We start from the raw sequence: 22,867 nt of genomic DNA, 5'->3' as shown, positions 1-22,867 counted from the left end.
GGATCACAGGGAAAAGTGGTGATGAAATGACGTCAAATGTTAATAGTTCCGTATGTTGGCAGGAGGTGGTGGTTGGTAGTGGAAGGGTCTCCTGGGTGACTCGGCCGGATTTAATTTGGGAACCATCGGCCAGGAAGATGGAAAGTCCTTGAGACTTTTTCTGAAGAGGAATGGAGTGTAAGGTGGTGAAGGCAGCGTCAATGAAACAACCGCAGGCCCCGGAGTCAAGGATGGCGTTGACGTGGATCGTTCTTTCCTGCAGCTGAAATGAGAGCAGAAGGGCAACATGGAAAGTGTTGGAAGGCAGAGTTACGGAACTGTGAGACACAGAAGAGAGACACTTACGTGTCTTAACAGGGCAGTTGGTCACGTAATGTCCGGAACCGCCACAATACAAGCACAAGTTCATCTGTCAGCGGCGGGCTCGCTCTTCAGGTGACAGGGTTGGCCGGAGTAATCCGAGCTGCATGGGTTCCTCAGTAGCTTGAGCAACACTGGCAGGCCCCCCTTGAGGGGGAGGAGTGAAGAAAGGTGCAGAAGAAGGGGTTCTGGCGGTCATCCAGGCTGGTCTTTGGGGTTGGGAGGAGCGTTCGGCCCTACGCTTGCGAAGTCTCCGATCAATCCGAATGGCCAAGGCGATTAGGTCTTCCAAAGAGTCGGGGGTACCAACATGGGCTAACTCATCCTTAAGGCCCTCAGACAGGCCCGTGCGGAATTGATGTCTTAAGGCCAACTCGTTCCACTGGGTATCTGCGCTCCAGCGTCTAAAATCCGAGACATAGTCCTCAGCCGTCCTACGGCCCTGCTGGAGCGCAGTTAAAGCGGATTCCGCAGTGGCGGCTCGCTGGGGATCATCGTAGAGTTGAGCCATCCCTTCGAAGAAGGTAGAGAGAGTCTGGGTAAGGGGACTGTCATTCTCCAGAAGGTGATGGGCCCAGGACTGGGGTTCTCCTTGCAGAAGGGAGATGACGAAACCCACTTTAGTTGCTTCCAGCGAGAAGGTCCTGGGCTGGAGAGCAAAATATAACTGGCAGGCGTTGCGAAAGGCCCGGAATTTAGAGCGGTCCCCTGCAAACCTCTCCGGGATGGGAACCCTAGGTTCAGGTGGAAGCATCATAATGGCCGAATGGGTGGCTGGCTGAACAGGAGGAGGCTGAGGTGCGGTGACTGATGAACCGGGAGTAGAGAGATGCTGAACACGCTCCTCCAACCTGGTGTAACCATCCTGAAGGGACTTCACGGCCTGGGTGAGAGCCGCAAGGTGCGAGCAGATCTCCTTCATGGCGGAGGCCCCTTCCGCAGACTCAGTCATGGCTGTTCGTACTGTTAGGATTTCAGATGGTGAGTCTGACTTGGTGGAAGGAGACCTCTCTTACGACTCTGGTTCAAGTCTCTCTGGAGTGGGAACAGAGGGACAGGAGCACAGCGGGGTAGGAGCGTCCGGCCAGATGCAGCAGCAGGTGCTAGTAAGATGGAGATCTTCAGGTGCAGGAGCTCTCTGTAGCAAGAAGGCTGCCGGTGGAGATTGGCAACAGGCCGTGGTACCAGGACGGGTGGTGCACGGATCTGGAGAGGCAGAGGCAGGCCCGGATGGATCTCTGGACGAGGGTGCAGCAGACACAGAAGCAAGCAGGAGCCAGCAGAAGAATCAGATAACAAGCAGGGGTTCGGCAACAGGTATCAGTCCAAGAAGGGTCAAACAAGCCGGGGTCGGAGCAGGAGAGGTCAGCAGAGTCAAACGGAGCCGGGTCAGGTATCAGGTAGGGTTCAGGCAGAATAACAGATAGCTTCAGGTACTAGCTGCAGACGAACAGCACAGAACATCCGCAGCTGTGCCTTTAAAAACGGGCCACTGGCGCCAATCGCGCTAATGCGCACACGTGCGTGCGTGTGCCGTGCGCAGATACGAACGGCGTGCACCCGCGCGCGTCTGGAGACGCGCATGCCCACGACGACCCGCGGCACGAACGCGCGTGCGCGTACGGAGACCCGATCGCACAGAACGGACAGATTCCTGACAACTGGCTTGTTATAATCTGCACCGCAAATGAAAATATGTAGATTAACCACTTCCCGACCAGCGCACGACGATGTACGTCGACAGAATGGCACGGGCAGGCATATTGGCGTACAGGTATGTCCAATATTCGATGCCGCCCTGCCATTGGGAGAGCGCCGCCGGCGGCGCGCTCCCGCGCTGGTCGGGACCCCCGTGAGTCCGGTCGCGGGACCCGCGGACTCGATCGCCGCGGGCATCCCCGCGATCGTTTCACGGAGCGGCCGAATAGAGCAAATGCTGTGTAAACAACATTTGTCTATTCTGCCTAGCAACTAGTGACGCTGATCTCTGCTCCATGTGATTGGAGCAGAGATCAGTGTACACTAAATGAAAGCCCAACCCCCCCACAGTTAGTAACACTCCCCTAGGAACACTTAACCCCTACACTGCCACCCACTGGTTAACCCTTTCACTGCCAGTGTCATTTACACAGGAATCACTGCATTTATATAGCAGTGATTACTGTAAAAATAACAATGGTCCCAAAAATGTGTCAAAAATGTCCGATGTGTCTGCCATAATGTCGCAGTCACAATAAAAATCGCAGATCGCCGCCATTACTAGTAAAAAAATAAATAATAAAAAATTATTAATAAAAATGCTATAAAACTATCCCTATATTGTAAACGCTATAACTTTTGCGCAAACCAATCAATAATCGCTTATTGCGATTTTTTTTACCAAAAATATGTCGAAGAATACGTATCGGCCTAAACTGAGGGAAAAAAATGTTTTTTTATATATTTTTGGGGGATATTTATTATAACAAAAAGTAAAAAATAATGCGTTTTTTTCAAAATTGTCGCTCTATTTTTGTTTATAGCGCAAAAAATAAAAACCGCAGGGGTGATCAAATACCACCAAAAGAAAGCTCTATTTGTGGGAAAAAAAGGACGTCAATTTTGTTTGGGAGCCACGTCGCACGACCGCGCAATTGTCAGTTAAAGCGACGCAGTGCCGAATCGCAAAAAGTGGTCTCGTCTTTGACCAGCAAATTGGTCCGGTCTGAAAGTGGTCAAAGTATTGTCAGTGGGATTACTTTGATTTGTAATAAATAACTTTAAGTGATACACTTAGATATTTATTAGCTTCCATGAAATTTACATGAAAAAACTGATGCGTTTTACTTTAATATCAGCCACTTCAATACTTTTACCCCCTGTTTTACCCCCGTCCTGCTCGGGCCAATTTTCAGCTTTCATTTCTCTCGCACTTTGAATACCAATTACGCAGTCATGCAACACTGTACCCAAACAACATTTTTGTAATTTTGTTCACACAACTAGAGCTTTCTTATGGTGGTATTTAATTACCACCGTTTTTTTGCTAAATAAACAAAAAAAAGACTGGAAAAAACACGCTTTCTTTGTTTATAAAGTTTTGCAAATAAATAAACTTTCTTCATGAATGTAGGCCAAAATGTTGTCTGCTACACTTCTTTGGTGAAAATAACCCAAATCAGTGTATATTATTTAGTCTGTAAGAAAGTTATTTAGTCCATAAAACTATGGTATATATCTGTATAAGGATTGACAAACTCAAAAAATTGGGGGACTTTGTGGGCACATAATGAGAGGAGAATTCATTAAAAAAAGATATACATTTTATTACAACATGATTAAGAAACATATGAAAAACATACAATCAATACCCTATATAGACACAGTTTACCAGTTACCCAATAATGCAGTTACAGAAGGCTGGATAGAAAGTGTAAAGATTGAGTTTGTAATAAGTCTAATAAAGAGAATTGATCCAATAACACCTCCAAAACTTGCTAGTTGACGCGTTTCACTAAAATATTAGCTTCCTCGGGACAAATACTTGGTAGTTGCTGGTACATATGTAAGTCAGGGTATAGAGACACCTCACAAGACTAGACAGACATCCAACGTGACGGATTTTCAGGTATCATGTATATATATATATATATATATATATATATATATATATATATATACGAAAGCGATGCATATACATGATATGTAGTCTGCAATAGACACAACTGATGTATAACAAGTGTATAAATCAGAGATGTAGCAGAGTCAGAGTTCAGACTGCCACACAAAAGTAGATCATAAGCTATGGCTATGAATGTTTCCAAACAAAGTACCAACAGCACAAATTATAGTCCTGAGATGCTACACCGATATATATCAGATGGATAGATACAAAGAATTATCCAAATTATGAAAGACGAGACAGCATTTGACACGTACCTTGGAGGTGAGCCTGATGTGCAGAGGGAGACCTCTCGTACAGCTCTAGCTCCGGAGTCACTGGAGATGCAGATGCACACAGAAGCAAGACAATACAGCAGGCAGGAGCAAGGTCAAATTAGCCAGGTAATACACAGCGGATCAGTCAGGCAGAAACAGCAGGCAGGGAATGGTCAGAGTTCAGGCTGGGGTAGTAACAGCGGATTAGGCAGACAGGTAAAGATCAGGACTGGAGACAGCAGCGAGGTCAGGAAGCCGGGTCAGTATTGGATCAGATGCAGAATCAGGATCTCTGAGATTTTTGTACGCGCATTGGGGCACGTCTGTTCACCGCTGGATGCCTGTTAGCCGGACTGCGCCTCTGTGAACCTGTGCGCCTGAGACCTGTTGCAGAACTATATTCATGACAGCATCTGAGCATATAGATATAGCAGATATCCCAATTAGGGAGGCTTATTATTGAGGCCCTAGCAGTCAATGCTGTGTAGGCGGTGGAGATCTACAACACCTTAAAAACTGCTCAGATGTGTACAGCTGTCCTTGCAGTGTGCAGCCACACTGCGAGGACAGCTGTTTGGAAACGTTCATAGCCATAGCTTATGATAATCTACTTTTGTGTGGTGGCCTGAACTCTGACTCTGCTACATCTCTGATTTATAAACTTGTTATACATCAGTTGTGTCTACTGCAGAAACATATCATGTATATGCATCGCTTTCGTATATATATATATATATATATATATATATATACACACACACACACACACACACACACACACACGACTGGAAACTTTGTCATATTGGATGTCTGTCTAGTCTTGTAAGGTGTCTCTATAGTCTGAGTTACAGATTTATCAGCACCTACCCAGTATTTGTCCTGAGGAAGCTAATATTTTAGTGAAACACATCAACGAGCAAGTTTTGGAGGTGTTATTGGATCAATTATCTTCATTAGACATATTACAAAGTTAATCTTAACACTTTAGATCTAGCCTTCTGTACCTGCATTATTGGGTAACTGGTAACTGTGAATATATAGGGTGTTGATTCTATATTTTTTATATGTTTCTTAATCATGTTGTTATAAAATGTATATATATTTTTTAAATTAATTCTCCTTTCATTATGTGCCCACAAAGTCCACCAATTTTTTGAGTTTCTCAATCCTTATATATATATATTTTGGATGTTTACATGGCATATAACAACATCCTATGGTATATATCTGAAAATTGATCATTCCTGATGTACTGACAGCCTATTTCATTTCTTGAGGCCCAAAAATGTCAGGACGGTACAGATGTCCCCCAAATGACCTCTTTTTGGAATGTACACAGTCCAAGGTACTCTGACCAGAGCAATATAATATTACCATAGTAACATTGTACTACTCTGGGGAAGGGATCAGTATTTTTCTTTTTACACATTATATTTGCATATATGTATAGCAAGCATTTTACTGAATGAAATAGATTAATTTTGTTTGTTTTGTTGTGATTAGCCACAGCTGATCACATGGCCCTGATTGGCCCAGTCTGTACCATGAGATCACTGTGACCAATAACTGAAAGGAAGCCATCCATTGTTTACAACTGTCATGTGAGTTGCTGTGATTGTTTACAGCAGTCACATGGTACTGACAGCGATCAGTCTTCGGCTGTGTTCAGTAGATGCAGCCAGTGACAGATCGCACCGTTCCGTGGCCCGCGGCCACATTCTAGGCAGGATTCGGGAGGACATGATATGATGTCCACCCGGATCGACAAGATGCTGACCCCAAGCATCATTCGACCATAGGCTGGATGGGAACTGGTAATTAGTGATGGACGAACTTCCGACGGGACGTTTCGCGAACGCGAAACGCGAACGGACACAAACGTTCGCGAAAACGACCGTTCGCCGCGGGCTCCATTGACTTCAATGGGAGGCGAATTTCGCAAACCTTTAGGTCGAATTTGCGGCCACGGGGTAATTATTAGGGGGTAGCACGTAGTCCCACCACCTGGACAATAGCATAATACATGTATGAGGTGAATTTGGGATCGATAACTACAAGCATTTTTTTTTTATTTGGGAAATTGTTCTGACAATTCAGGACTATGGAGCTAATGAAGGCAATGGAGGAGAGGGAAGGTCAGGGACCAGGGTAGGCAAACAAGAGGGTGCAGGAGATACAGAGCACTGACAGCAGCACCGTAATACAGAGCACTGACATCAGCACCGTGACATACAGCGCTGACAGCAGCTCCGTGACATACAGCGCTGACAGCAGCTCCGTGACATACAGCGCTGACAGCAGCTCCGTGACATACAGCGCTGACAGCAGCTCCGTGACATACAGCGCTGACAGCAGCTCCGTGACATACAGCGCTGACAGCAGCACCGTGACATACAGCGCTGACAGCAGCTCCGTGACATACAGCGCTGACAGCAGCTCCGTGACATACAGCGCTGACAGCAGCTCCGTGACATACAGCACTGACAGCAGCTCCGTGACATACAGCGCTGACAGCAGCTCCGTGACATACAGCGCTGACAGCAGCACCGTGACATACAGCGCTGACAGCAGCTCCGTGACATACAGCGCTGACAGCAGCTCCGTGACATACAGCGCTGACAGCAGCTCCGTGACATACAGCGCTGACAGCAGCTCCGTGACATACAGCGCTGACAGCAGCTCCGTGACATACAGCGCTGACAGCAGCTCCGTGACATACAGCGCTGACAGCAGCTCCGTGACATACAGCGCTGACAGCAGCTCCGTGACATACAGCGCTGACAGCAGCTCCGTGACATACAGCGCTGACAGCAGCACCGTAAGCAGCCCCAGGAGGAAGTCAGCACAGCACAGGGATGGTGTGATCCCCTCATAATAAGAACCCCCAGGAGGAAGTCAGCACAGCACAGGGATGGTGGGAGCCCCTCATAATAAGAACACCCAGGAGGAAGTCAGCACAGCACAGGGATGGTGGGAACCCCTCATAATAAGCAGCCCCAGTAGAAATATGACACCGCTCAACCTCTTCAAAGAGGAGGGTAGGGGCATATAGTACGGTGTGCTTTTTTGGGTCAGGGAAGTGAGCCAAATGAATTAAGAAGGTCTGTGTGCTTGATTCCAAAAATTGTTTATAGACATATACATGGTCTACTGATCACATGTGTTGAATTCCTCCGAGATCCATGCCTCATTCATTTTTAGAAATGTGAGGTAGTTAACACTGTGGTGAGCTAGGCGAGTACGCTTATCGGTCACAATCCCCCCTGCTGCGCTGAACGTCCTTTCGGACAGGACACTGGATGAGGGGCAAGCCAACAGTTCGATTGCAAATTGGGCAAGCTCTGGCCAGAGGTCAAGCCTGCCCACCCAGTAGTCTAGGGGTTCATCACTCCTCAGAGCGTCCACATCGGCCGTTAACCCAATGTAGTCGGACACCTGACGGTCTAGGCGTTCCCTGATGCTGGATCCGGATGACACCTGTCGATGGGTCGGCTGAAAGAATGACCTCATATCCGAAGTCACCAACACATCTTCAAACCGGCCTCTTCTTGCAGGCGCTGTTGGATTGGTACCCGCAAATCCTTCTCTGGGAGTGGGAATTGCTCCTCTGCCAGCGCACGCAAAAGCAGAATGCAGCATTTCTCGAAGCAAGGCCTGGAAGTGCTGCATTCTGACAGCCCTCTGCGACGGCGGTAACATTTCCGCCATTTTGTGTTTGTACCGGGGGTCTAAGTACGTTGCCACCCAGTACTGGTCCTTGACCCTCATGCTTTTTATACGGGGGTCCCTATTAAAACACTGGAGCATGAAGGCCCCCATTTGCACTAAAGTGGAAGCGGTGTGGTGGCCTGGCTCCTGCTCATCATCCAGGATAATGTCGTCCTCTTCATTCTCCTCTCCCCATCCTCGCACAACAGGGATCCCAGAAAGGTTTAAAGCATGCTCTTCTTGCTCCTGCTCATCCGCCCCGGCACCATCCTCCTCTGACTCCTCATCAGACTCCTGTTGTTGACTTGTCTCAGATAGAGTAGCCCCCCCTGGGAATTCATCCAGCATTGCGACTTCCTCATCTTCCCGCTCCTGCTCCTCCACAGCCTGATCAATGACACGACGCAATGCACGCTCCAGAAAGAAGGCATAAGGTACCATGTCACTGATGGCGCCATGGCTGCGACTGACCAGTTTGGTGATCTCCTCAAATGGCCGCAGAAGTCTGCATGTGTCGCGCATGAGCAGCCACTGGCGCGGTGAAAAAAAACCCAGCTCCCCAGAACCGTTTCTTTCGCAGAGTTCATACAGGTAGACGTTAACTGCACGTTTCTGCTGGAGCAGCCTATCAAGCATATAGAAGGTTGAGTTCCATCGCGTCGGGCAATCGCAAATAAGACGTCTGACCGGCAGATGGTGTCGCCGCTGAATGTCAGCAAGGCGAGCCATGGCCGTGTAAGATCTTCTGAAATGGGCCGAGATTTTCCTTGCCTGCCGCAAGATGTCCTGGACCCCAGGGTATTTGACAAGGAATCGCTGCACGACCAAGTTTAAGACGTGTGCCATGCACGGCACGTGCGTGATTTTGCCCTGTTTCAATGCGCTAAGCAGATTGGCACCGTTGTCACACACCACTTTACCAACTGTCAAATTGAGCGGTGTTAGCCACTCATCTGCCTGTGAACGCAAAGCTGAAAGGAGTGCCGGGCCAGTGTGGCTCTTTGCTTCCAGGCACAACAGACGCAGCACGGCATGGCAACGTCTCACCTGGCATGTGGAATAGGTTCTGGGGAGCTTGGGCGGTGCAGTGGAAGAGACGCTAGCAGCGGAAAAGGAGGAGGCAGCTGAGGAGGAGAGGGAGGAGGATGGAGTAGGAGGAGGAGAAGAAGAGTCAGGCCTGCATGCAATCCGTGGCGGTAAAACCAAATCTACACGGGTGCCACGGGTTACATGCTTGACGGCCGTCAGAAGGTTCACCCAGTGGGCAGTAAAACTGATATACCTTCCCTGCCCGTGTTTGCTAGACCACGTGTCTGTGGTCAGATGTATCTTGGCACCGACACTGTGTGCCAGAGATACATTCACTTGCCGCTGAACATGGCCATATAGCTCTGGGATGCCCTTCTCTGAGAAATACTTCCTTCCTGGGACCTTCCATTGTGGTGTTCCAATGGCCACAAATTTGCGAAAGGCCTCCGAGTCCACCAGTTTATATGGCAGTAGTTGGCGGGCTATGAGTTCTGACAAGCCAGCCGCCAACCGTTGGGCAAGAGGGTTATCCGGCGTCATCATTTTTTTACGCTCAAACATTAGGCCCACGGAAGCCTGCCTTTTTGCAGAAAAATGTGAGCTTGGCGTGATGGAAGGTGGAGTGGAGGACAATTGTGAGGAGAGAGGAGAAGGAGAAGTAGAAGACGAGGCTGGACGGTGAGAGCCTGCAGTGTGGCTTTGTGTGTTCCGTTGCTCCCACTGGGCTCGGTGATGGCTGCTCATGTGCCTTCTTAAGGCGGTCGTCCCTAGGTGAGTATTGGGCTTACCGCGACTAACGCGTTGACTGCAAAGATTGCAGATGGCAACGCTATTGTCAGCAGCGGACACGTTAAAAAAAGCCCACACTGCGGAGCCATGTGCCGGTGTCCTGGGAGCGCCAGATGTGACCGTACATGGTCGATGACTCGCTCCTGATACATTTGCAGTCTGCTTTGTCCCTGCTGTGCAATGTAAGTCATTGCTGCTTCTCCTCCCTATCTGCTGGTCCATATCTCCCTCTGAACTCCCCTCCTCTTCCTCTCTTGTGGGCACCCACGTGACATCACTAGACACGTCATCATCAACGTCACCTTCCCCACCGCTATAAGTAGAGTAGGCAGCAACACCGGGGACCAACCTCCTCCTTGGGCTGATCTGGGTACTGGCGTCAGACTGCTGAGTAGCGCTTGTTGCTACCTCCTCTTCCTGATCCAATACCAAGAGTGGCTGCGCATCAGAAATGTCCTCTTGATATGGATCGGAAAATAATTCCAGTGACTCAAGCGGAAGGTATGTGGTGGTGGTGGTGGTGGTCGTGTTGTTGGTGGTAGTGTCTTTGGGGGTGCACATAGCAGAGAGTGAAGAAGAGGGTGCAGATCGAGAGGATGAGGAGGGTGCAGAAGAGTAAGGCTGAGCGAGCCACTCAACCAAGTCTGGTGCATCCTTTAAAGTAATTGAACGCACCTTCTGCAACTTCCCACTTTGGCTCAAGCCTGTTGCTCCTGCCCTACCCCTACCACCCCTGCGGAAGGGCCTGCCTCTTCCTCTGCATGTCATTTTTTAAATGACCCTGTGACAAAACTCTTAGTCCCTATACCGCTGAAGGACTGCTGCAGTATAGGTGAGCGGTCAGCAGTGGTGCACGTCAACCCTATCTATTGTGGACCTATAGCGGTCCTTACAGAACAGCAGACTGTACCGCACTCAAGCCTATGTACCGTAGCACCCTATACCAAGTTACCAGTCCTTATAAGAACTTTTGTGGACCAAGCAGGTTGTGTATTAGTGTTTAGCAGACTGTACGTCAGTCCCTATACCGCTGAAGGACTGCTGCAGTATAGGGCAGCGGTCAGCAGTGGTGCACGTCAACCCTATCTATTGTGGACCGATAGCGGTCCTTACAGAACAGCAGACTGTACCGCACTCAAGCCTATGTACCGTAGCACCCTATACCAAGTTACCAGTCCTTATAAGAACTTTTGTGGACCAAGCAGGTTGTGTGTTAGTGTTTAGCAGACTGTGCGTCAGTCCCTATACCGCTGAAGGACTGCTGCAGTATAGGGCAGCGGTCAGCAGTAGTGCACGGCAACCCTATGTATTGTGGACCGATAGCGGTCCTTACAGAACAGCAGACTGTAACGCACTCAGGCCTATGTACCGTAGCACCCTATACCAAGTTACCAGTCCTTATAAGAACTTTTGTGGACCAAGCAGGTTGTGTGTTAGTGATTAGCAGACTGTACGTCAGTCCCTATACCAATGAAGGACTGCTGCAGTATAGGGCAGCGGTCAGCAGTAGTGCACGGCAACCCTATGTATTGTGGACCGATAGCGGTCCTTACAGAACAGCAGACTGTAACGCACTCAGGCCTATGTACCGTAGCACCCTATACCAAGTTACCAGTCCTTATAAAAACTTTTGTGGACCAAGCAGGTTGTGTGTTAGTGTTTAGCAGACTGTGCGTCAGTCCCTATACCGCTGAAGGACTGCTGCAGTATAGGGCAGCGGTCAGCAGTGGTGCACGTCAACCCTATCTATTGTGGACCGATAGCGGTCCTTACAGAACAGCAGACTGTACCGCACTCAAGCCTATGTACCGTAGCACCCTATACCAAGTTACCAGTCCTTATAAGAACTTTTGTGGACCAAGCAGGTTGTGTATTAGTGTTTAGCAGACTGTACGTCAGTCCCTATACCGCTGAAGGACTGCTGCAGTATAGGGCAGCGGTCAGCAGTGGTGCACGTCAACCCTATCTATTGTGGACCGATAGCGGTCCTTACAGAACAGCAGACTGTACCGCACTCAAGCCTATGTACCGTAGCACCCTATACCAAGTTACCAGTCCTTATAAGAACTTTTGTGGAACAAGCAGGTTGTGTGTTAGTGATTAGCAGACTGTACGTCAGTCCCTATACCAATGAAGGACTGCTGCAGTATAGGGCAGCGGTCAGCAGTAGTGCACGGCAACCCTATGTATTGTGGACCGATAGCGGTCCTTACAGAACAGCAGACTGTAACGCACTCAGGCCTATGTACCGTAGCACCCTATACCAAGTTACCAGTCCTTATAAGAACTTTTGTGGAACAAGCAGGTTGTGTGTTAGTGATTAGCAGACTGTACGTCAGTCCCTATACCAATGAAGGACTGCTGCAGTATAGGGCAGCGGTCAGCAGTAGTGCACGGCAACCCTATGTATTGTGGACCGATAGCGGTCCTTACAGAACAGCAGACTGTAACGCACTCAGGCCTATGTACCGTAGCACCCTATACCAAGTTACCAGTCCTTATAAAAACTTTTGTGGACCAAGCAGGTTGTGTGTTAGTGTTTAGCAGACTGTGCGTCAGTCCCTATACCGCTGAAGGACTGCTGCAGTATAGGGCAGCGGTCAGCAGTAGTGCACGGCAACCCTATGTATTGTGGACCGATAGCGGTCCTTACAGAACAGCAGACTGTAACGCACTCAGGCCTATGTACCGTAGCACCCTATACCAAGTTACCAGTCCTTATAAGAACTTTTGTGGACCAAGCAGGTTGTGTGTTAGTGATTAGCAGACTGTACGTCAGTCCCTATACCAATGAAGGACTGCTGCAGTATAGGGCAGCGGTCAGCAGTAGTGCACGGCAACCCTATGTATTGTGGACCGATAGCGGTCCTTACAGAACAGCAGACTGTAACGCACTCAGGCCTATGTACCGTAGCACCCTATACCAAGTTACCAGTCCTTATAAGAACTTTTGTGGAACAAGCAGGTTGTGTGTTAGTGATTAGCAGACTGTACGTCAGTCCCTATACCAATGAAGGACTGCTGCAGTATAGGGCAGCGGTCAGCAGTAGTGCACGGCAACCCTATGTATTGTGGACCGATAGCGGTCCTTACAGAACAGCAGACTGTAACGCACTCAGGCCTATGTACCGTAGCACCCTATACCAAGTTACCAGTCCTTATAAGAACTTTTGTGGACCAAGCAGGTTGTGTGTTAGTGATTAGCAGACTGTACGTCAGTCCCTATACCAATGAAGGACTGCTGCAGTATAGGGCAGCGGTCAGCAGTAGTGCACGGCAACCCTATGTATTGTGGACCGATAGCGGTCCTTACAGAACAGCAGACTGTACTGCACTCAGGCCTATGTACCGTAGCACCCTATACCAAGTTACCAGTCCTTATAAAAACTTTTGTGGACCAAGCAGGTTGTGTGTTAGTGTTTAGCAGACTGTGCGTCAGTCCCTATACCGCTGAAGGACTGCTGCAGTATAGGGCAGCGGTCAGCAGTAGTGCACGGCAACCCTATGTATTGTGGACCGATAGCGGTCCTTACAGAACAGCAGACTGTAACGCACTCAGGCCTATGTACCGTAGCACCCTATACCAAGTTACCAGTCCTTATAAGAACTTTTGTGGACCAAGCAGGTTGTGTGTTAGTGATTAGCAGACTGTACGTCAGTCCCTATACCAATGAAGGACTGCTGCAGTATAGGGCAGCGGTCAGCAGTAGTGCACGGCAACCCTATGTATTGTGGACCGATAGCGGTCCTTACAGAACAGCAGACTGTACCGCACCCAAGCCTATGTACCGTAGCACCCTAGACAGACCAAGTTACCAGTCCTGATAAAGAGCTTTGTGGAACAAGTGAGTTGTGAATGATTAGCAGACTGCAGCAGAAGGGCAGCAGTCAAGTATAATATTCTTTCTATATTTGGAAGAAAGAATATTATACGTGTACAAGCCTATTACCGTACCACTGATACCAGTCCTGAAAAGAACCTTTGTGGAACTAATAGTAACAGCAAGTCTTTAAAATTATCCTCACTGCCTGACACACTGCTTCCTGCCTGTCCCTATACAAATTGGCAAAAAAGAGTAGGCTGGAACGATTAGCTGGAACAGCTCTTTTGTGGACCTGATAGTAACAGCTAATGATGATGATGATGATGATGATGAAGAAAGACTAATCTGGCTGAGCTGTCCCTAAAATAGCAGCATACAGCGCTCTGTCCCTTTATCTAAACTGACAAAAGAAACTCAGGCTGCTGACCTAACACCTATACCAGTCCTGAAAAGAACTTTTGTGTACCAAATAGCTAGCGTTTTCTCTGTCCCTACTCCACACAGGATCCTTTCCCTACAGTGACAGAAGAAAGAATGTAAAATGGCCACCGGATCGGGTGTATTTATAGGTTAGGGGGAATGTCCAAGTGTCCATGAGCTGTCATGTCTCAATTGGTTGTCCTGTAACACATGATAAACGTGTCACGAAAGGTTAAAGTTCTTGTATACATTAAACACGTAAGTCCGCCGGGGCGAACGACGGAAAAAGGCGTTCGAACCCGCGGACGGCGAAAGTCGGAAATTCGCCGCGAAACGACCGCCGGGCGAACCGTTCGGCCATCACTACTGGTAATCATCATATTAAATGATGCACTGGATATTACAGTTGAAAGTCAGAAACCCAATCATAAAATATTGTTTTTAAATATTACTGCTACCGTGTCCTATAACCGTTATCTTCCATAAAGTGAGCCTTTTTACGCTTGCTAAATTTTTTCTCTGGAGACCATATTGTTATTTTAAGCCTCACCAATGTAATTTAAAGTGGTTCTAAATTTTTTTTTAAATGTAACCTTAATGCATTCCCTGCAGTCCCCTCTCTTTCCAGCACTATGCCAGTTTGCAGCAGTATTGCTCTCTCCTCCTCTTCTCACAGGACACACAGGCAGAATGGGGGCCCATAGGCTCCTGCTGCTGTCAGCAAAACCTGTGAGGAGGGAGTGTGGGGCATAGCTTGGCCGCGCTGTTGCTATGTGTGTCTACAGATGCACACGGAGTGGTTCAGAGGTGTTCCCGCATGGGTGCTCCCATAACACATGGCTTGCTTAGGGTGTACTCAGAAAAGAGGAGAAGCAGGGAGCACCAGCTGAGGAACCCCAGAAGAGGAGGTAAGGGACCATTTTGTGCAATACAGGTAAGTAGAACATCTTTTTTATTTTAGGGGAAAAAAATTATCCTTTGGAAGCACTTTAAACAAATTGGGAATCTGGTAATTTATATCAGTATAGATCAATGCAATTCAAAGGACAGAAAGTGCTGAGGAATCCAAAATGTCATGGCTGTTGCTGTTCTAAGAGGTGAGGAGCAATCTTCCAGGACAAACACCTGTTTGGATAACAGCTGTCTATGGGTGAATATCCTCTCACTTCCAAAAAAAATCCTTTTACTTTCTGTTGTGTTTTCCCACAGGAAGATAAGAGAAGTCTCCCAAACAGGATACAGACAACATAATAAACACAAGAATGGGATTTTAACCATTCACTACTAAATTATAGAAAAAGCTTTGACCTTTTTTTTATCACATCTACAAAATTTAGAACTCTATGCATAAGCCATTTTGCAACAACTATCAAGAAATGATCGAACAAAATTGTAAAGTACTCATTAAGTTTAAAGTAGTTGTAAAGGCACATTGGTATTTACGTTCATGCATTGTATGTATAAAGGTAAAAAACCTTCTGTGTGCAGCAGCCCCCCAATACTTACCTGAGTCTCCTCTTGATCTAGCGATGTCCAGGAGAGCCTTACTTCTCTGGGGACTCGCACTCCTGATTGTTTTTTGGAAAAAGTGGAAGTCATTGGCTCCTGCTGCTGTCAATCACAACCAGTGAGTCAATCAGGTAACAGAGGGGGTGGGCCGTGCTGCAGCACTGAGTCTAAATGGACACACAGAGCAGTGGCTCAGCTGCCCCCATAGCAATCTTCTTGTGGAGCACTGTGGAGCACTCGGTGGGGGGGAGCAGTAGTGCCGACGTGGGACACGAGAAGAGGAAGATCCCGGCAGCTCTGTGAAAAAACATTTCACAGAGCAGGTAAGTATAACATGTTTGTTATTTATTTTTTATAATAAAAGAGACTTTAATATCACTTTAAAGAAACCCTGTAGCTAGTTTAGGCTACAAGTACATGAGATGTTTTAAAACTCCTCCTGAATGATGGAACTTGATAGCTAATAGAGATGAGCCCAATGTTCGAGTCGAACGTAAGCCAAATAGCGAACAGTGAGAGGTGTTGGCAGCAAATTCGAAAGCCACAAAACACCCTTTAAAAGTATGGGAGAAATCAAAAGTGCTAATTTTAAAGGCTTATATGCATGGTATTGTCATAAAAAGTGTTTGGGGACCTGCGTCCTGCCCCAGGGGACATGTATCAATGCAAAAAAAAGTTTTTAAAACTGATGTTTTTTCAGGAGCAGTGATTTTAATAATGCTTAAAGTGAAACAATAAAAGTGAAATGTTCCTTTAAATTTCATACCTGGGGGTGTCTATAGTATGCCTGTAAAGTGACGCATTTTTGCTGTGTTTACAACAGTCCCTGCACAAAATTAAATTTCTAAAGGAAAAAAAGTAATGTAAAACTACTTGAGGCTATAGGGAATTGTTGGGTCTCGGCAATAAAGTTAAAAGTCCTTGAAAAAAACAGCATGGGGGTCCCCCCAAAAATCCATACCAGGCCCTTTGGGTCTGGTATGAATATTAAGGGGAACCCGGCACCAAAATTTAAAAAAAATGGCATGGGGGTCCCCTCAAAAATCCATACTAGACCCTTATCCGAGCATGCAACCTGGCAGGCCGCAGGAAAAGAGGGGGGCAAGAGAGTGCCCCCCCTTCTGAACCATACCAGGCCACATGCCCTCAACATGGGGAGGGTGCTTTGGGGTAGCCCCCTAAAGCACATTGTCCCCATGTTGATAAGGACAAAGGCCTCATCCACACAACCCTTGCTCGGTGGTTGTGGGGGTCTGTGGGCGGGGGCTTATTGGAATCTGGAAGCCCCCTTTAACAAGGGGACCTCCAGATCCCAGCCCCCCTGTTTGAAATGGTAACATAAAAGCCATTGGGAAGGCCCCCGTGCGGAGGGGGGCGGGGTCACCCGGGTATGTAAATGAGTGGTCCCGTCCCCCACTGACGCCACAGGGAAGCCATAGAGAAGACCCTGTGTGTCAGAGGGGGGCGGGGTCACCCGGGTACGTCACCGCGTGGCCTCGCCCTCAGTTATAAAACAACTGTCACCTGAGAGGAGGCGGGTCGGTGCATTTTTTTGGAGGTTTCTTTTTCGGTCTGTCGGCGTAGCGAGATAAGAAGATGAATGGACTTTGTAGAACGTTTTTATTTTTTAATAAAGGACTTGTCCCAAGAAGTGTACTGTGGTTTTTTAACATTTTGACACTTTTTTGTGAAATGGTAGGGGTACAATGTACCCGTTACCATTTCAAACAGGGGGGCGGGATCTTGTTAAAGGGGGCTTCCAGATTCCGATAAGCCTCCTGCCTGCAGACCCCCACAACCACAGGGCAAGGGTTGTGGGGATGAGGCCCTTGTCCCCATCAACATGGAGACAAGGTGCTTTGGGGGGCCTGGTACGGTACAGGAGAGGCTGGGGTGCTCTCTAGTCCCTCCCTCTTTTTCTTCGGCCTGCCAGGTTGCGTACTCGGATAAGGGTCTGGTATGGATTTTTGGGTGGACCCCCACGCCATTTTTTTTTACATTTTGGCATGGGGTTCCCCTTAAAATCCATACCAGACCTGAAGGGTCTGGTATGGATTTTGAAGGGGACCCCTACGCCATTTTTAAAAGAAAGCTGGCACAGGGTTCCCCTTAATATCCATACCAGACCTGAAGGGCCTGGTATAGAATTTTGGGGGACCCCCATGCAATTCTTTTTTCAATTTTGGTTCGGGGATCCTCTTAATATTCATACCAGACCCAAAGGGCCTGGTATAGATTTTTGGGGGGACCCCCATGCCGTTTTTTTTTCAATGACTTTTATCTGTATTGCCGGGACCGACAGTTCATTATAGAGTAGTTTTAGATTTTTTTTTCTTTAGAAAGGTAATTTTGTGCAGGGACTGTTCTAACCAAGGGAAAAATGTGTCACTTTAAAGGCATACTATAGACACCCCCCCCCCCCCCCCGTATGAAATTTAAAGGAATATTTCACTTTTATTGTTTCACATTAAGCATTATTAAAATCACTGCTCCCGGGAAAAAAGTCAGTTTTTAAAACTTTCTTTGCATTGATACATGTCCCCTGGGGCAGGACCCAGGTCCCCAAACACTTTTTATGAAAATAACTTGCATATTAACCCTTAAAATTAGCACTTTTGATTTTTCAAGTTCGTGTCCCATCGACTTTAAATGTTTTGACTGTTCGCATGTTCTGCTGCGAACCGAACTGCGGGGTGCTCGGCTCATCCCTGATAGCTAGTGACCAGCGTTTAAAAATGCCCATTGTGTTGCTTTTAAATTCCACGTTTGCACTTATAAGTGTTTTTTACATTGTAAATGGTCAGAAATGTATCTCCATTAAAAACGCCTGTAAATGAAAATATGGCTAAACGCGAGTTACTGCATTTACACGTGTTTACAAGCTGTTACAAGCATTTGGCATTTCAAATGCCTCTGAACATCCATCCTGAACGCATTTTTCCACTTTACAAAAAATCCTTCTAACCTCAAATGCCTTGAAACTACTATAAATGACCCTGTGTACATGTACTTACATAGTTACATAGTTACATAGCAGGTGAGGTCGAAAAAAGGCACAAGTCCATTAAGTCCAACCTATGTCTGTGATTATATGTCAGTATTAACTTGTATATCCCTGTATGTTGTGGCCGTTCAGGTGCTTATCTAATAGTTTATTGAAACTATTGATGCTCCCCATCAACTATTGATGCTCCTGAAACTATTGATGCTAAACCATCACCTGTGGAAGGGAATTCCACATCCTTGCCGCTCTTACAGTAAAGAGCTCCTCTACGTAGTTTAAGGTTAAACCTTTTCTTCTAATTTTAATGAGTGGCCATGGGTCTTGTTAAACTCCCTTCCGTGAACTCATAAGATAACACAGAGGAGAGTTCAGGAGCAGCTGAAAAAAACACCCAACTGCTCCTAAACATCTGTTTACCAACAGCAGTGAAGCCTAAAAAGTTTCTTGTTAAAACAACGACTGCATTTTAAGAAAAGGTCTAACACCTCTTTCACAAGCGGGCCCAATCGGTCCACCTGTCAGTTTTTTAGACCAAACAATGGAAGGGGATCCGTCGTCCTCCATTTAGGCGGATTGGAACAAAGGGTAGTAGGGTGTAAATGAACAGCCCACCCTTAGACCAGAAAGAACTCTGTCCATGTCCGTTCTGTAGAAACGAAGCAGACATGGATGTGTCATCCACTCGCTCTGCTTTGATCAGCAGGGGATCTGTGAGTGGATCACCTGCTGATCGGGACGGAGTTGGCCCCATCTGATAGGGGCCTAAAACTTACCTGTTGCACCATTGGTCTTTACTCTATACAAGACCTAAGCTGATTAATAAATCTTCTGCATCAAACACACTTCTGGATATGTCAGGTAGAGTTGCCATTTCATCCCTTTAAACCCGAACACCTTTGAATTACACAGGTTCTGAGGCTAATTAAATGCAGATAAGGCACCAAGTGAGTTTAATTACCACCTTAATCAGCCACAGAACCTGTGTAATTAATATGTGTTCGGGTTTAAAGGGACGAGGTGGCAACCATAATGTCAGGTAACTAGTTCCCCACTTCAGTTCCATCTGTTGGCCCCTCTACTATGCCTCTACTTTGTCCTGCAACGAAAACTTGAATGCTTGATAAGTACATTACCAAAACACTAATTATATTACTTTTTTTTATTAGATGATGGTGCAGGAGGAGGGGAACCTTCAGGAGAAACCCCAGCTGAAACTCCAGAAGAAAAATCAGATACTTGAACGTGATCCTGAATGGGAATTTTTTTTGCTGGGAGAAGCAGCACTGATGTGCTCTAATCGGCAGGCTGTGCGCGGACTATGCAACATATTAATGTGGGAATGATATATCTCTTGGTACTCAGCTCTCTTGCTGAAATATAGAAATATATTTTCTACTCTAGATGGATATAGTCTAGATCTGAAACACATGTAGGAAAGAGCTATATGACAAAGAATGTTACGTGGGTTATATTTCACAAAGCAAGTTTATTGAACTCTCTAAACCTAAAAGCACCAACTTTCGGAGGACAAGGCATAAACGATATGTTTTGTTTTTGTTCTAGAAGAAAATGGAACAGTTATTTGTTTTGAGGACAGCTAATCGGGTGTTTCCTTACTTATATCACCATGTCTCACACCTATCATTTAACGTGTTGTTAGAAATCATTGAAAGAATTAGGTCACCCTATGATATGGTTCCAGCTATTTGTCTTTGCAAAATAGGAAAAAAAATTATAATAATAATCAAGGCAACCAATGTCTCAGTGCCTTATGTCATGCATTTTCTATGTGACAGTTCCATAACCTAAAAAGTGTCCAGGGAAAAAAGAAAAGTCACGTGAAAGGTTGACAGAATTAGTAGCCAGCAACTAAGAGCTGCATTTCTGTGTGTTACGTTGTCCAACACTGTAGCAATGTTTGTGACTTCAATTGTTCAATATGAAAATAAAAGTGATATTGGCATTGCTGTGGATTAATTGTAATTCTGAACGTGTCTTTCTTGGGTGATGAGAGATGAACTATGACTATTTTCTCTTTTATCCTGAAAGTGTTCGCCTAACAGGATTACTGCTATAAATAAAACATTGATTTATAAGCCAGATGAACACATTTACATGAGGCATTTATAACCCAGCTGGGAGTAACATTCTGTGCAGTTGCTGTACATCTGCTAATAATTCAAAATACAATATGCCTAGAGAAAATGAAGTGGAACATGGCACTTTATTATGTAATGACAGCATTGTAGTCCCAGTACATGTATATAACAGATGTACAGTCAGCTAAAACTTCTGTTGCCAGGAATAACCTCAATACATTTCCCCATGCAGTTCAAAAGCCATGCAACAGATTTTAGCCATACTTCACCACCTCAATACCGGGCCCTTTTACACCTTCCTGCCCAGACCAATTTTCAGCTTTCAGTGCTGTCGCATTTTGAATGACAATTGCGCAGTCATGCTACACTGTACCCTAACAAAATTTTTGTAATTTTGTTCATACAAATAGAGCTTTCTTTTAGTGGTATTTGATCACCTCTGGGATTTTTATTTTCTGCTAAACAAATAAAAAAAAATGAAAATTTTGAAAAAAAAAATGTTTTTTTTTGTTTCTGTTACAAAACTGTAAATAAGTATGTTTTCTCCTTCACTGATGGGGCTGCACTGATAAGGCAGCACTGATGGGCACCGATGAGGTGGCACTGATGGCCACTGATGATGGTCACTAATATGCGGCACTGATATGCAGCACTGCTGGGTACACATAGGTGCCACTGATAGGCTCTAAAAGGCAGCACTGATGGGCACTGATAGGTGACACGGATGAGCACAGATAGGTGGCACAGATGGGCACAGATAGGTGGCACAGATGGGCACTGATAGGTGGCACTGATGTACACTAATGGATGGTACTGATGGATGCCAATCAGTGCCAAACAATAATGCCTACCAATCAGTGGTTCCCATTGTGGGCACTGATTGGGATCCATTGTGGGCAATGATTGACATCTCTGGTGGCCATGGGTGGCATACCTGGTGGTGTCTAGTGGTGGGTGTGATGGAACATCCCCCACACTCCGCTTGAGTGCTTCCGTCAGTATACAGCTTCCTAAGTCCTGGAACACAAGTCCAATGGATCTGGCTATAGGAACCCCCAAGAACTAGACAACACCAGTCTTGGAGTACACCAGGAAAATGACCTTGAGATCTCTCACAAAATATATACAACGGGGTGACTAAAACCTAACCTAATTAGCATGAGCTAATTATCTAATCAACACTGGACTCCTTCATTCAATTGCAGGTTAATTAGCACAAACAACAAAACAACAATAGGTGAAATACTCTTTAGAATCTGTGTCAAGCCAGACTAGACTCATTTACAAGACAACAGACAGGTGGCTGGAGTTAAGGATATTAGCATCTAAGAGTTTGTGTCCCAATAGTGTGATTCAGTCTATTGCTAACATGGTATTTACATATCCAGAGTCTGTGTGTCTTGGGGGGGGGGGGGGGGGGGCACGGACCTGAATCCAAGTAAAACCACCTCAGGGGTCCACAGGCATACAGCTCACAAAGAGCACAGTTCCCCCAAATGCGAGGGCCCATAATCACAAGGCAAGAGGCTTGCATTCAGTCCCCTCCAAGAGCCTCGGTCCCAGCTAGGTCTGTCACAGTGGGCATCCCTGGAGGTCCTGGTGTTGTCCCTGGTGGTCCAGTGTGGGCACCCTGGGGGGGCTGCGCTGATAATCAACCAGCACAGACACCCCCCCCCCCCCCGTCAGAGGAGTAAGCGATCAGCTCACCTCTACTCGCGTCTGGCAGACGCAAGTGAGGAAAAGTCGGTCAATGGCTCTTCTTGTTTACATCGTGATCAGCCGTGATTGGACACGGCTGATCACATGGCAAAGAGCCTCTGTCAGAGACACTTTACAAGGTAAACAAAGAAAGAATTTCTCCCACGCTCCCTAAGGCGTTATTGATATACCATGGTAGGCCTTTTTTGGAAAAAAAAAGGGGGAGAGGGGTAAAGAAAAATTAGAAATGAATGTGGCAGTTGATCGTACGTGTCCCGCTGCCTAAACTGAGCTGGGGGTGATCTGAGGAAGGCTGAATGGAAAAAAAGAAAGAGGAGGAAGGCGTGTGATCAATCGCTAGGATGAAGACAATATAATTTATTCACGTGCAAAGTAAACAAATGCATATATAAACCATAAAAAAGTTCCTATGTTTTCATAAAAGCTGGGTTACAAAATATACACATTAAAAGTTTAAAAATTAGACATGCCCATGCAAAGGCAAATAC

General features: G+C 46.5%; 1 protein-coding gene across 1 annotated transcript in view; it reads left to right on the top strand.

The window, feature by feature from the left end:
• Positions 1–20,538, top strand: part of PKIB (cAMP-dependent protein kinase inhibitor beta) — a 244,814-nt gene extending 224,276 nt beyond the window's left edge. Inside the window, exon 4 of the mRNA XM_077487017.1 lies at positions 19,728–20,538. Coding sequence (XP_077343143.1) covers positions 19,728–19,801 — 74 coding nt within the window. The 3' untranslated portion in view covers positions 19,802–20,538. The remainder of the gene's footprint in view (positions 1–19,727) is intronic.
• The last annotated feature ends 2,329 nt before the right edge of the window (positions 20,539–22,867 follow it).

This window comes from Lithobates pipiens, unplaced genomic scaffold (assembly GCF_037356315.1).
Source record: "Lithobates pipiens isolate NorthernLeopardFrog02 unplaced genomic scaffold, aLitPip1_a1.2 Scaffold_18, whole genome shotgun sequence".
Taxonomy (NCBI): Eukaryota; Metazoa; Chordata; class Amphibia; order Anura; family Ranidae; genus Lithobates; species Lithobates pipiens.
The sequence above is the reverse complement of the archived record's forward strand: the minus strand, read 5'-3'. Positions and strand labels throughout refer to the sequence as shown.